Raw genomic sequence first — 16,167 nt, 5'->3', positions numbered from 1 at the left:
AAGCTTTTAGAAGTTCGAGATTATCTCTTTATTTATTCGCTACTTCAACACTCTTTTTTTGAGACGTCGTGAGTTGGATTCCCACAAATAGGATTTTTTGAACTTGGTACTATTTTGTGGTTTCTGCTTCTATGTTTAATAGAGTTTCCTTTACATAAGAGAATAATTTTCCGTGTATGTAAGGTGTCTTAAACAAAAAATATATAAGTTCAAATAACACTGTAGGAGTCATAGGTTTATTATAACCCTACAACTTAGTAGAGTGCCAATGCATGTATGAATTATCAAGAATATAATGAACTATTCAGAGTATTTCTAAATTAACGCAACTGTATCTGTCAGGCCACCGTCAGCTGTATAAATCTGCTGATTCTTTAAATTCTACATTGTAAATCTCCATCAGCTGCGAACCTTGCGTACGTGGCTCTTTACTAAGTTGTCGCACTATTATATAGTTCCTATAGTGAAAGAAATTTTCTCTCCCCCCATCGTGCTATTGTTGTCATACAATAATATAAAACGAATGCTATGTCCTTTGAAATATCTCCATAAGAAACTCTTTTCTCAAAGGCACGCCATTCTTTAATAATAAATAAACATTCCACATAGATTTTCTTCGTAGCTCAGTAGTTAACTGTCGATTAATCGTTAAGTAACTAATCTTAAGCGATCGTCTCAACTATTTGCAGTACATTGCATTTTTCCTTAAATCTTAGTGATTAATCTTTGACGTCAAAGCAGCAATGTACAGCAAAGCTACCTAAATTGGTTAAGAGATTACAAAGTGGCGTTCTGAGTAACCTAAACTCAACTGTCGGTAGCTAAATAGATAGATAGATTGCTATCTGTAGATATCATATTGACAACGTTGGTCGCCTAAAGATTGGTTTTCTTAGATTTTCGATAGTTCAAATTAGTTATTAGTTTTGTTTTGCTATAGGTTTATATGTGTTTTAAGTGATATTAAATAAACGTGCGATGTGCTTGAAATAATGGATACAATCAAAGTAGTGGGCGAATTTGTAAAAGAACGATCGCCGTTTTCGGTAAGTTTACCTGTAAGAGAATGTCAAACTTTATGCATGTAACTAGCTTTTGCCCGCAACTTCGTCCGCGTGGTTTGTGACTTAAAACATAATTTTCATACAAACTTTCATCCCTATTTTATCCTCTCAAAAACAACTCTAGAAAACAAAATTGATGTCATACGGTCTGCAAATTCATAAAAATGAAAGTTTTATAGTTAAAATTGGCAACTGTTTCGTTGGGGACACAAACAAATACGTCAGCAGAAATATTATAAAGTGGGTCATGAGAATGAGATGAGATGAGGTCATTGTTCCGAGCGAGGCCAAATGGGAGTCTCTTTAAGTCTACATATAAACGATTTACCCCCGGTTTAGTGGTAGTTTATCTATTTAATAGCGTTTTTTTTGGTATGACTTTAATCGCTATTTTGTTCGTTTGGCATGCAGGTAGATGTTATGACGTAAACATCTGCTAATAAAGGATTTTGATCAATTCTACACCTCCAGGGGATAAAATAGGAGATGAAAGTTTGTATGAAAATTCTGTTCTAAGTCACAAACCACGCGGACGAAGTCGCGGAGAAGAGCTAGTAATATATATTTTGCGTTTAACTTTGAGTACCTACCACAGTAGATCCCTACTTAATATTCAAGTAGCAAATGACACACAAATATGACGTCACGTGCTATGCAATTCGACGAACTTCATCGACCTTGCGCAAGAGTCTCTTTGCAAAACATTACTAAATCTTATTTGTATATTTATCACGGTTTTGACATACGAGGTTTGGTAGAGAATATTTTTGTCTATATTCGATACGCGAGGTTCAATTCCCTTTGACAATCTTGATGGGGTTCGATTCCTAGATGTCTAATGTGATCCATTACCATGCGTGTAATTAGTTACTGGTGTATTATTTTAATTGCTATATTACTTACTGAAGCAATTTCGGCAAATTTATAGGTCTACGATCTCAACTGTGAGTGGCCGTGAGTTTCTTGCTAGCTCTTCTCATAAGGCTCTACCTCCTTTCCGAGCGAGTGATAGATTCAGTAATTGTAACGACTATCATAAGTGTCAATACTTGACCTAAATGAATAAATGATTTGATTTTGAACTACCTTACTCCGAGCAATCTAACATACATTAACAAAATCACGCCTTTTTCGCAACAGTGGTACGCATAAACCAAAAAATTTGGTTCGTTCCTTACAAATTGATTCATTAAACAGAAAGAAAGTCTCTTTATTTAATCATTTGGCCCGAGGCGGGATTCGAATTCGACATCTTTTCAAAAGCAGTATCTTCTATACTTATCCAAATTACACCTGAGCCTAAGCGGTCATCCATCTAGTACCCGACCTTATCAATGAAGCTTAACCTCGACAATTTCTCTCATACAAAAAGCAATTGAGGTGTCCAAGCAATATTTAGGACGGACATTGTGCTATTGTGTTACGTTTAAGGGCAAGCATTGTGTTACATGTTGCAATTCATCAATTCATCAATGTTAATCAGTAGTATTCAGTAGTAGGTCGGTGTTGTGCGATGCGAATCGTCTTCCGTCACTGTTGCCTTAAGGTTTTTGTTTGTTTGTTTGTTTTTGTGTGTGATTTAGATACAGGAACGTTCATATTTGTGTGTATGAGGAAAAAAGTGTGTGTGTTTTAGATCTAAAAACTAGCTGAAAGAAAACTATTGTGTTAAGGTTAAAGAGAGACTGTTTTTGTGTGTGTGTGAGTAAAAGTGTGTGTGTTTTGTAAAGGAACTTATGTTTGTTAGTAAAAAATGTGTTTTTTATATAGGTTCTCATTTTGTAACTCTGTGTATGTCAGAAAAAGTGTGTTTTTGCTACTGGGACTTGTCGATTTGTGAGTGAAAAGTGTGTGTGTAATATTAAGGACACTAAAGTGCTATTGTGTTACGTTTAAGGGCAAGCATTGTGTTACATGTTGCAATTCATCAATGTTAATCAGTTATTCAGTAGGTCGGTGTTGTGCGATGCGAATCGTCTTCCGTCACTGTTGCCTTAAGGTTTTTGTTTGTTTGTTTGTTTTTGTGTGTGTGTGAGAGAGAAGAAGTGTGTTTCGGATTTTACAGGAAATGAGTGGTAGATAAGTGTTTTCAAGTTGCTGGTATCATAGGACTGAAGTGAAATGCATATTTTTCATAATTTTTGAGGGAGATAAATGAATGTTTTCCTATAATTTTCTTAATATTTATTTACACGATAGATAGGCTGTGGGTACTTAGAGCTACTTGTTACATTGTAAAATTTCATATTTATAATATTATGGTCATAAATGTTTTAAGCCTACTTAGTTGTAAACCGAAGATATGTTTGCGGTCAAAAAATTATGGATATTCCATGTAAAGTTCTTGCGTTTATATATTTATTAGTGTTCGGATAATAAGGCGTAACTAGGCATATTATTGTAATTAAAATTAGTTATTTGTACTAAGATAGGTAGGTTTATGTTAGGATGGGAATAATTGAGTTTAGACATACATATTTTGAATTATTCATTTAGTAATTATAACAAAAAGTGTTTCCAAATTTATATAAGAATATTGCTCGCTTCCTATGACTCCTATACCAAACACTGGTGAATTTTATATACCGCGGTGAATGGTGTTGCTGGGAGTGTAGTAAAAAAATATGTACTGAAATAACGATTTTATTGTCGCAATTTGGTAAAGTTTTTCTCTATGATAACAAGATGTGCATCGTAAATTTTAAAAGGCTCGCCCCCAATTACATGGGACTAACATTTTAAAGCGAAACGTGGATGTATTTCATTTACCTCATCCTACACCTTGGTATCAGTGGCGTAACTATACCGTTCAAGGCCCGTGGCAAATTCATCAGATGGCCCCCCTCTCCCAATATAGAATGCTGAAATGTACGATAAATAAAAAAAATGAGTTGGGATTTTCCTCTGATCGGGGGCCCTTTCCGGCTGGGGGCCCGTGGCATTTTGCCGACTTGCCACCCTATAGTTACGCCACTGCTTGGTATATAACATAGTTATAGTATCTAATGCATGTAAATTTCTCTTGCCGACAGCTGGACACATGGTTCGGGCGTCCGAAGAAAGGCGGGGCTCAGATCGAGCGGGGCTACGACACGGTGCCCCGCTCGGAGCCCCGCGCGGAAGACGACGAACCCTCAGCCACCGCGGAGTACACCAGCAAGATAGATGCGCTGGATGATGCTCAGCTGCATAATCGCTTTGAGGAGATGCTGGTATGTATTATATATGCCTATTACTTTAATTTTTGTTCCTTACGTCGAGTAACATTTTCTACTTTCGTGCCCAAAAAATATTATACCTGACACCATAGCAAGATGACATTTGTGATCGTTTCTTTTGTATAAAAATACCGAGGCTCTCCTCATTACTTTACTTTGTTGAAATTTGGCAACTGCAAGTGGAATATATTCAGAAAATATGCCCGAATGTATGGCGAATACGGTATATCTTCTTTTAAAAAAAATTTCACCTTAATGATGCTAAGTTTTATTTTTTATTTGATATTTTTGACAGTCCTCAGTTAAGAAATTTTACTTGACTTTTAACCTTATGCTTCAACTACTATTTCTTTATTCTATTTTATTTGCCCTTATGTGTCCCACTGGGCAGATGCTTTCCCCTTTTTTACTGCCAAATCTGTCTGTCCTGTGCCATACCCAGCTACGATGGACTCGCAAAAAAGAATTAAATTCATACTATTAGCAAGAAGTATATTTTTATTGCCTGATTAAACTCGAATAGCCTATAGATCGTAGGTCACTTTTTTCTGTCTTTAAATAATTGACTGTAATATTGTACGTTCCAGGCGGACATGAATCTCAACGAAGAGAAGAAGGAGCCTCTACGGAAGTACCCTCGCGATCAGAAGAAGAAGATGCTGGTAGCTTATAAGTTTGTCAATACACAGGTAAGATAAACTTACTTATAAATGCTTTAGGTTTGAACCTTCGACATCTTGCATGAAAGGGTATATTCCCAGTTGTCTCCTGTAACACTGTCCCCCGGGGTGACTACTGGGAATAAAAGTAGGAAGAAAATTCCCAGTTGTCCCAGGTGACAGCGTAGAGGGGACGACTGGGAATATACGGTATTTACAGCGCTGTTGTTTCATCTTATTTTATGATGATTTATGTAGATTAGTGGTAACCTAATGGCTAAAGCAATGGACTTCAAATGAAGAGCTCGTGGATCATAAACCTTCAGTGTTAGTTTTAGACTTAGTTTAAATCATTGCTAGTATTAACCCCTCAATGATAAGTTATCATTTAAAAAAAATCACCATTATGTGTGGCAATCGTTAAGCTACCAATAGCTTGGATTCGATTTATAGTTATCTTGCCACCACGGCCAGTGTAACCTGTGCCGAAATTGTCAGGTATTCCTAGTTAAAGTTCATATTCGAGTACTTGGTGAAATATTTCCCATGATAGACCTTAGATAAATTTAGCTTCCTTAACATAGAACCACAGCATGGGACATTGTTAACGACGAAACGTGTCCGTATTCCATATACCCTAAAACTTTACATATTAATGAATAATAACACATACTATTTCTTTAATTTACAGGAAGGCCGTTCAAAGTTCGAGAAGCCGTCCGACTACGTAACATACTTAAACCAGCCAGAACTGTCGGTGGGCAAGATGCACGGTTGTTTAGAGAACCTGAGGATATCACTCACAAACAACCCTCTCTCGTGGATCGAGGAGTTCGGCACTAAGGGCATCGAGAGCTTGCTGACTACCTTGAACCAGTGTTATACTAAGTAAGTGGGAGGTTTTATTTGAATATTGTTTAGTGCTATCGGGGCTATGAATACTAATGTAAAAGTTTGCCATTAAGCGGGTTCGATTCCCATATTGGGAAAAAAGTTATTTATTGGTACAGCAATACCAATAGGTCAATTGGTAGATCAATAAATTTTAGGCGTAAGTTTTAGTTAAAAGAGATATGATTCCCAGGCTGGGAAAATTGTGTAATTTTTTTCAAATCTTTTGGTGTAGTGTAAATGCTAGATCACGTTGTTACAAAATGGCCAGTCTAGGGAAATGGACTCACTTCTATATAAAATGAAATATACACAAAGGTGTATTATACACTTCTACCTGCCTCTTTATTCTGTGTGGTTCGATTCCCAGGTCAGGCAAGGTTCAATTGTAAATTTCCTTTAAATAGTAGTTTCTTTAAATTTAGCAACATGCTCAGTATATGGCAATAAGCTCGCTATATTTTTTATACATACTAGTACAGTCATACGACTTCTATTAGGTATATTGACTATGCTCTCGTAAACACATTATCCTATCATAATAATAAATGGTTTTAAATCTACGCTGCTAGTGGAAGTGGATTTTATCGGTAAGTACCTTGAGTGATCACCTTCCATTTAGAGTGTTGTATCATGTGCCAAGTGCGCTTACAAGATCTTTGAGACGTCATACATAAGTGCCGGTTAGTAGTCATAGATAAATTAATCCCATTACTATACCACAATTGACTTTATAGAAAATTTTATCCCTGTTATGACATACTGGCACTTTTCCTTCGTTCTGAAGGAAGAATGCCCAAATGCCCACATGCCCAGCAGTGGGACAGTTCCTACTGGCATTTATTCTTTTCCCTAGGGGCAGGCCTATGCCCAGCAATGGAAAAGTCTTGGGTTATATTCAGTCTTCTCCCATTTCTGCGTCTATTATGTTACTGAAATGAAAGTTGTATATTTTGCTTGCTTTCAAGAACTCTCTAGTATGAAAACTATAGAGGAATAGACAATTTATGTCTATATCTGTAATTCATAACTTAGAGAGCCTGAAATATAGCTATTTATATATATTTTTTTAACCCATCACTGTCCCACTCCTGGGCAAGGGTCCTTTCCCGAAAGGGGCAGAGTTGGGCCTTGAGCCTTAGGCCTTAGCTATATTATGTATATTATCATCATCATTGGCCTGTGTCCATCTATTACAGATGATTCAGGTGGCGTCAGACAGAGGAATATTTGTTACAAAGTAATATCATCGTTCGTGGCTTAAAAGACCTATGCGGAAGTGACAGCCGCGACCGCAGTTTTGGCAGATGAAAGAGCCTAGCCTTAGCTATATTATGTATATCATGTATATACATATAGCATTGAAAAAAATTATTAACTTTTATGTTTCCAGCGACTCCCGCTACGACCGCGTACAATACGAGTGTATCCGCTGTCTGTCAGCCATACTGAACAACACGGTCGGCATCCGCACCATGTTCGAGTGTCGCGAAGCTTTGCCGGTGCTAGCGCGATCCCTCGACGCCAGGAAACCGCATTGTGCACTAGAAGCTGCTAAGGTAAGATAAAAAGCGTTATATTCAAGTTTTTGTAGTGCTAGTAGATCCTACTATCCTACTAATATTATAAATGCGAAAGTTTGTGAGTACTTTTGTTTGTTGAGTTTGTTACTCTTTCACGCTAATACAACTGATACGATTGCGATGAAATTTGGTATATAGGTAGCTGAAGACCCAGAATAACATATATATCCTGGAGTTCTCAAGGGATCGGGATTTACACTGGGAGGGTTTCCACGCGAACGGATTCGCGTGTGGCCTCTAGTATGAAATAGTGAAGAAGTACTTCGTTAATGAATCTTATACATAGGTGCCTAATGTGGTCATACCGCCCCCTAGTGAACGCCAGCTTTTGATGTGTAGCGTTACTGGATTGAAAGTCAATAATTGATAGATTGCAAAAAAATGCGATGTAATATTTTAATTTCTTTGAAGCGTTTCGAAACCTTTGATCTTATGGGAATAAATAATAATGTCCTCCTAGCCGATGTCCGGCTACGGCGGTCAGTTTCCTTGAAACTGGCCAATGGTGCAGGACTTTGTTATATTGTATTTGGGACCTGGTTTATTTTTGGTCTGGTCGGCTACTGCCATTTGTTCTTTCCAATATTGATGATAGTAAAGTCTTTTAAAAGTCCGCTACGAAATTTTGACAATTTTTTTTTAATCCTTACGTGCTATTTTTCCATTTCCAGGTGCTTGCTGCAATATGCCTGATACCCAACGGTCACGAGAAAGTCCTGGAAGCCATCACTATGGCTGGCGAGTCGAGCAGAAAGCCACGATTGCTGCCCATCATTGAAGGTCTGGAGACCAAGACACCGGAAAGCTTGAAGGTAGCGTTTCTTTTTAAGGGTTTTTTTTTTGTTTAATAACAGATGATACTTTTTAAATAGACTATTAATGGTCAACATCTTCGCATGGAAAATAATAGTTCATTACGTAATTGATGTGATTAAATCTGTAGCGTTATAGTAAAGGAAGCCAAAACATTGCTTTCATAGCGTACAGACTTAGGTTCGATTACCATATGAAACAAATTTAAAATTTTAAGGTGTCTTCTGTTCGCAAAAGAACATGAAAAACATTTATTTTATATTTTTAGATTGTACAAAACCTTTTTCAAAAATCTTGTGTGCAATGTGCACCAAAATCAAACATTACGAAAAAGAGAATTAATATAAGTGTTAAAGATTTTACCTTCTACATCAGATATTCAGCGACAACCTAAAATAGAATCTATACCTATATACTTAAGGTTGTTATTACAATTACAGACTGGCTGCATGCAACTGATGAACGCGATCATCACGGAACCAGAAGAGTTGGAGTTCAGGATGCATTTGCGCAGCGAGTTTATGAGAACTGGACTCTATGACTTAATAGGTAAGGTTAATTTAAACCCTATACCCGGGTTATAACCCAGGTAACTGGGTTATGGAGGTGAGATAGGCAGTCGCTTCATGTAAAACACTGGTATTCAGCTGCATCCGGTGTGACTGGAAGCCGACTCAAACATAGTTTGGAAGAATTATAAGCCATGATGATTTAGTATCTTTAAGGTATACATAAAAGATACCGGTCATACGAGATAGAAGAGTACGTGTTTTTAAGAAAGAAATCGAGAATAAGACTGATGATTATGAAGTCTGGAATTTGATGCCCGGGTCGGGTTAATTACTATTGATCTTCTAATTTGTATTAAAATATTTTTCAATGGTAATCTGGAGTTTAGTAACGTGCCCGTTATATGACAATAGGCTCACCACCTACTTATTATATGGAGCTAAAATATTGAACGATAAAGGTGAGTGTATTTCATACACCTCTGTCTACCCCTTCGGGCATCACAGGCGTGATATTATGTATGTATATATTATTATTGTGGTATTAATAATTATTATGTGTATTATAGACGAGCTCCGAGCGGGCGCGGAGGGGGCCCGGCAGATCCAGATGACAGTGTTCGACAACCACGCGGCCGCCGACCAGGATGAGTTCTTAGCTAAATTCGATGACGTCAGGTGTGTATTACCATATTAACTGTACATAATTGTAAGAAAAGTACAATTAAGTTCTTCATACAAAAGGTTATACTCAGACCGTTACAAACGTGCTCACTACGTCATAATCAAAAGAATCATAAGAAAGTGACAACGTGTAGTGAGCGAGAGACTCAATAAAATGATATGACTTACCCCCAGTTTCTGAGGTACATTTCGCGGTAGTTTATCTATTCAATAGCGTTTAAACTCAAATTAAAAAAAAAACGCTATTGAATAGAAAAACTATACTCAACAATTAAAGTCTTCAAGCGACTTGACAGAACATGGCGTAGTGGTTAAGGGGGTCGCCATGCCACTACTGTTGCGTTGGGGGGTCGTGGGTTTGATTCCCACGGGGTAACTGTTATTTGTGCGATCCACGCATATTGCCAATATTATATCGTGGGACATACATGAGACCACAGTCTTATCAATAACTAGCTGACCCGCGCAACTTCGCTTACGCCACATAAGAGAGAATGGGTCATAATTTTCTCCGTTTTTGTACCATTTTTCGTTGCTACTCCGCTCCTAATGGCCGTAGCTTTATATTATATAGCCTAAAGCCTTCCTCGATAAATGGTCTATTCAACACAAAAATAATGTTTCAATTCGAACCAAACAAACAAACTCAGCTTCAACTTTATAATATTAGTATAGATGGCATTCTTTTTATAATTTTTCTGTACTTTCAGAGTGGACTTCCACGACGTGAACGAATGCTTCGAGCTGGTGAAGAACCTGGTGATGGACACGCCGGCGGAACCGTACTTACTGTCTATTCTACAGCATTTACTCTTCATAAGAGACGATGAACTTATTAGGTAAGTCTTTCAATGTATTTTAAGCATTTAAGAGTTACTTTCATGCCCCTAATGTCCCACTGCTGGGCAAGGGTCTCCTCCCGGAGTGAGGAAAAGGTTGGGCCTTAAGTCCGCCACGCTGACTAAGAGCGGGTTAGAGACTTTGCATACCTTCAACAACTGTTCTAAAGAACTCTCAAGCATGCAAGGTTGCATCACGATGTTTTCCTTCACCGTTGGAACAAGTGATAATTATTTCTAATACACACATAACTTCGAAATAACCTGAGGAGCTCGTGGCTTAGTACCCAACAGCCGCTGATCGATCTGCGAGGTTAAGCTATGCTTGACGAGGTTATTCCGTGGATGGGTGACCATATTATACATACCGAGTTCTTCCGTGTTTCGGCAGGCAAGTTAAATTGTGGGTCCTGGCTGTCATTATCAAAGATCTTTGACAGTCGTTAACAGTAGTCAGAAGCTTGAAATTCTGACAACCAGTCTTACCGAAGGGTTTCGTGTTAATCCAGGTAACTGGGTTATGGAGGTCAGATAGGCAGTCGCTCCATGTAAAATACTATCATCCAGCTGCATTTGGTGAGACTGGAAGTCTTAGCCCACTGGTATATCATTGTTCTTTGATTCTACTATTATAGGTACATAATAAAATTATTATGTTTATTTGCAGGCCAGCATATTACAAGTTAATAGAGGAATGTATAACGCAGATAGTGTTGCACAAGAACGGCTACGATCCAGACTTCAGACTGACGCAGCGGTTCAATATCGATGTACAGCCGCTCATTGAAGGACTCATAGGTATGTAGTACAATATTTATGTATTTACAAACAAAAATTTATGTAATTACAAATTTAAATCTATTTACACACAACACGCAAATGGATATATATTTTCATGATTTAAACTTTTCATCTCGGGGTGCCCATAGCCAGTTGCGCTTACCCGACGGTAAACGATCTGTGAGTTAAGCAAACCTTGGCGCGGTCATGCCTTGGATGGGTGACCGCATAGTAGTATCTGATCTGGGCGTCTCTCTGCTTCGGAGGGCACGTAAAAAGTAGATCCCGGTTGTTATTAACAGTTGTTAAGTTGCTTCAAAGGCCTTTGGGCGACTTTAACATATTTGGTACTAGGTTGACTACTAATCATACGATAAAAAGAAGAAGACCATATCGGAAAAAAGAACCGCATGTTATTTTAGTGGAAATTTTGTATCAGGGGTTCTCACCCTTTTCTTAGTCAGGGACCACTTTTATAATATTCTTGTTAACAGGGACCACTATGTATATTAAAAAAAAGTGCAATAATCATCCTGAAAATTTTTAATATTACCATCATTCGCGGACTATATTTTGACTTCCACGGACCATTTTGGGAACCACTAAGGTAGGCGGTACCTCTGGGGCAGTGTTAGAGGGAATTACTGGGAATATACCTAGTGGTTGGTTGTAAAGACATCAGTTAAATCCAAAGGGGATTGTTACACTACAATGTGTTTTGAGAAAACACGTTCTGGCTGATTCCATGTGACGTGGAGAAAGGATAAGATAGAGATGAGTTAACCGTGTGTGCCCACACATACACTAGTGGTCTCAATTTCGTTATAAAGATTGATCGAATCGTCGAATTTTATATGCGGATGCGCGAGATTGTTATTTTAGCGGTTTACGGTTACATATAAGGCGAGCTTAGGGGTGTTTTAAACAGCGTTTTAAGTAAACAAACGTTCTTATATATATTAACTTATGTTTTTATAGAAAAATCCCGCGCAGAAGAAGAGAAGAAGATCGAGGATCTCCGCAGTAAGCTGGAGGCCGCCATCGCGGCGCGGCAGGAGGCCGAGGCGCGCGCCGCTCACCTGGAGGAGCGGCTGAAGGCGGGCCCGCACCCCGCGCCACAGGGACTCACGCATGGGAATATTGCGGCTATCGCTAAGGTACACTCAATTTTCCCTTATTATTATGAGCCTATATCGTCGGTATAATGAAACTAATTAACTCTGATTTTGGCCGAATTGACCTTTTACTATTTTAGTGATCACCAAAATATGCCGCATCTTTTGGTGTAACAAATATTGCTATATCTTAACCCAGTCTAAAAATGTGGCCATTTTTGTTGAAATGGATAACTTGGTTTTTGATTTTTATTGTTTTTTTTGGTTCATTGAGAAAATTTGATTGATCCATCATACAATTGAGAGCAAACAAGCATATAAAATTGTCTACAGTGAAAATGTTCCCCATTTGTTAGTGATGTCAATTGCTAAGTCTTTGCATTAATTCTATTGCCATAGCTGAAGACAGTATTTTTATATTATCCTATTTTTATAGGAAATTCCCATAGATCATAGGCTACTAAACTATACAATTCATAATGTTCCTTGTTATTTCACAGGCGATAGGCAGTCCCGGAGGTCCGGCGCCGCCGCCCCCGCCACCGATGCCTGGAGGTACGTTAATACATAATATACTATGCTATAGTAAATAACAAGCTCTTTGTTAGTTAATAAGCTTTAAACAGAACCTTCTTTTTTGTCGTTTAAAGAATAGCGTTGCCGTCTTTTGATGTCGCTAAGTGCCGTTAATCACTTGTGGTTAACCGCGGTAACGGCTAACCGCGAAGTTACAGTTTAATATAAACCGTCTAAAATTCATGGCGGTTAAGTGCGTAGGATCACAGACGGTTGCTAAAAACTGTAACCGCGTGATAGAGCGACTAGCCGCGCCAATAGTCGCTCCCGCGGTTAACTGCTAGTGTGTAAGAGGGTTTAAGTTTAAACGTATCTGTGCTTTTGACGGCTTGCTTTATTTAATAGATAAAAAAAAAAGAAAATGTTATAAGTATAATAATTTTTTATATACAAAAAATATGTAGCAAAAGAGGGGGTCCATGTTCTGTCAAGAATTACAGCTTGCTATCTTAGATAGCCAAAGTGATCTATCATTGACAGATTCCAATAGGAATTTCTATCCATTAATGGGTTACAAAACCAAAGTAGCTATGAAATAATAGTCAGTGGATAGATAAGGATATTGAAAACGGCCATATATTGACTGTCACTTCGTATTTGCCTTTATAGTTCTAAGTATATAATACCACATTGTTATAATCATCACCTCTCTCTGTCACTCACCGCATGTGTTCTATACATCTGTCTCTTTCCCGCGTAGGGGCCGGGCCGCCGCCTCCGCCGCCGCCGCCTATGCCTAACCAAGGTAAACTAATATTAACTTTATATACATGTTCATGTACTAAATGCATGACGTATGATCCATGCATGATGCATGATGCATGCATGATGCATGCATGATGCATGATGCATGATCCATGCATGACGCATGACCCATGCATGATGCATGATGCATGTATGACGTATGATGCATGATTTTAGATATATAGTGATCTATGCTATGCATGATGCATGTTATTTTTTGCATGATTTTGGGTTTAAAAGTCAACTCCTGCACTTAGAATTGCTCTTGAGCATTGTACGTTATACAAACATACAAACAACGGACACAAAGTACAACCAGACCCGAAACAACTATTTGTGGATCGCAAAAATATTTGGAAAATATGAGTTTAGTCGTTATCATGACTAATGCTAGAAAATCTTCGACTGCCTCTGTGGCGCAGTAGTTAATATCGCCACGCGTCGAGAGGTTGTGGGTTCGATTCCCACACGTAGCAATTATTTGTGCGCTCCACATACAGTTGTTTCGGGTCTGGTTGTACTTTGTGTCCGTTGTTTGCATGTTTGTAAAAGTCCCCGCGACACAAGAGCAATCTTTAGTGCGGGAGTTGTCTTTTAAAAAAGAGAGAGAGAAAAATAGAAATCTCTTTTATCTAACAGAAAAGACGTTTCAGAGATATTTGTACGCTTTTGTTGTTTTTGACACGTTATCCATCGGATTGTAAGATGGGCATTTTGTTATTTATATAACTGGCTGGCTATTTCTATAGCTGGATTATAGATCGCCAAAAGATTTTTTCCTTCGTTGCATGTTTTGTAGATAGCCCTATTTCTCCCATATTATGAAAGTTTGGTGTCTACGGGAAAAAGATCTTTGCCCATCTGTACATGGGATACCTTTATATTAGTGGGCTTAATTGATTTATAACTAGATAGTATTTTTTTTGTATGTCCTTTCCAATTTGTAGATAAAATTTACAATCAATATGCATGTTCTATAAAACTACGCTATCTGTAGAATTTTCTATTTCTTAAAGTTACATATACAATAACCCTCTTATTCATAAAAATATATGAAGTTATGAAAGGCTTATATAGAGTTTAGTTTCTTTCACTCCTTAGCGAAATGAAAAAGAGAAAACATATTACAGTAGTTTTATAACTAAAATAGGTTTGTAGTGTTTAATGTATAATAGAATACGGGAATTAACGCGAACACGCATTTTACTACTACTGAGTCAGCCTGCGACCACGGCGAGTGCAACCTGCGCCGAAACGTTAGGCATTTTAAGGTAAAATGCGTGTTCGCGTTAATTCCCGTATTCTATTATACATTAAACATGCAACGCGAGAGTTTAAAAGTAAGGTTTATAGTGTGTTTATGAATAAGAGGGTTAGTGTGTATCTTCTATCTCACTCGCACGCATGTTAACCAACACTATATCTGTCTCCCTCTCGGTGTGTGTTTCTAGGTGGTACCGGGGCACCGCCACCACCACCAATGCCGGGAGGTAAGTGGGATGATGATATCATTGCATGCAGAAAAAGTATACTATATTATTTAATTTAGTCTTGATAGGAATTTGTTTAGGGGTTGAAGTTCTATTTATTTTTAATTTTGAGAGGAATAGTTTTGACGAAGATGATGTATGATCTGTCTATAAAGTATTTTTCATCAACAGTATATATTTTTTTGTATATTCACAACTTATAATGATGGATTGTATTTGAAGAATCTGTCTTAAGTTAGTAAATTATTCCTTGAGAAGACGTTGACATAAAATGTTTTTATTTTTGTGATGTTGCCTGCTATTCTTTTTTTTTTGGCTTGTGGTTATTCGAATACAAAATTGATATGTAACGTTTTTGTAGTCGATTGAAATTCAATGATACAAGCATGCCTAAGTTATGCCCAGACCATACTTAGTGTAGTTACACAAAATATAAACAATATTATTTCATTTTCCTTTGTTCAATTAGAAAAACAATCAAAAGCCTCACCCCCAGCCATATATCTAACATTATTATTATTCCAGCAGGTGGAGGTCCCCCACCGCCGCCCCCGCCTCCAATGCCGGGTGGACCGCGTGGTCCCCCACCACCCCCCATGCCGGGCGGCGCTGGACCCCCGCCACCTCCGCCTATGATGGGAGGACCCAGGCCTCCGCCCCCGCCTGGAGGATTCGCGCCTAGAATGGTGAGTTACCAGTATAGCAATAGCTCATGTTATTTCATATTTTTTGGTTTTACCGATAGTGTTGATCTTTTTATGAAAATACTAGTTGATTTACCCCCGGTTTCTGAGGCACATTTAGCGGTAGTTTATCTATTTAATAGTGTTTAAACTCATATAAAAATAACGCTATTGAATAGATAAACTACCGATAAATGTACTTCAGAAACCGGGGGTTAGTCTCATCTTCGAATATAATAATCTATTATGCTGTTACATTTTGACCGAAATTGTTAGCTCTGTTATACAAACTAACGCAACACATTAATTATTCGTTCAAAACATTAGTTCCAATTGTTTTTGAAAAGATAGCATTTCTTTTTTCAACCAAAATGTTCGTTTAATATAAACAAACCATGGGATATTTAATAGATGGGTGACCGCATTATCATAAATGATATGAGCAATTTTGTTTTCGGATGACACGTAAAAAGCTAGTCCCAGTTGTTGTCAATTAAGATGACAGTCGTATCTAGGACC

At 37.9% G+C, this 16,167-nt stretch overlaps 1 protein-coding gene across 10 annotated transcripts in view; it reads left to right on the top strand.

Moving 5' to 3' along the window:
- Positions 1-16,167, top strand: part of dia (diaphanous related formin 1) — a 69,660-nt gene that overhangs the window by 29,556 nt on the left and 23,937 nt on the right. For 4 of the 10 annotated variants that reach the window (XM_076132459.1, XM_076132460.1, XM_076132458.1 and 1 more), the window contains 14 exons: positions 4,097-4,276; positions 4,870-4,971; positions 5,633-5,829; positions 7,226-7,391; positions 8,087-8,227; positions 8,669-8,777; positions 9,307-9,415; positions 10,132-10,260; positions 10,928-11,058; positions 12,019-12,197; positions 12,656-12,710; positions 13,432-13,476; positions 14,927-14,965; positions 15,491-15,651. In XM_076132459.1, coding sequence (XP_075988574.1) covers positions 4,097-4,276; positions 4,870-4,971; positions 5,633-5,829; positions 7,226-7,391; positions 8,087-8,227; positions 8,669-8,777; positions 9,307-9,415; positions 10,132-10,260; positions 10,928-11,058; positions 12,019-12,197; positions 12,656-12,710; positions 13,432-13,476; positions 14,927-14,965; positions 15,491-15,651 — 1,743 coding nt within the window. Of the gene's footprint in view, positions 1-957; positions 1,047-4,096; positions 4,277-4,869; positions 4,972-5,632; positions 5,830-7,225; positions 7,392-8,086; positions 8,228-8,668; positions 8,778-9,306; positions 9,416-10,131; positions 10,261-10,927; positions 11,059-12,018; positions 12,198-12,655; positions 12,711-13,431; positions 13,477-14,926; positions 14,966-15,490; positions 15,652-16,167 lie in introns of those variants that run through there. The other 6 variants (XM_076132468.1, XM_076132463.1, XM_076132462.1 and 3 more) reach the window with 5 other exon arrangements.

Source organism: Anticarsia gemmatalis, chromosome 28, assembly GCF_050436995.1.
Source record: "Anticarsia gemmatalis isolate Benzon Research Colony breed Stoneville strain chromosome 28, ilAntGemm2 primary, whole genome shotgun sequence".
NCBI lineage: Eukaryota > Metazoa > Arthropoda > Insecta > Lepidoptera > Erebidae > Anticarsia > Anticarsia gemmatalis.
Note: the sequence above shows the minus strand (reverse complement) of the source record. Positions and strands in the feature narration are given on the sequence as shown.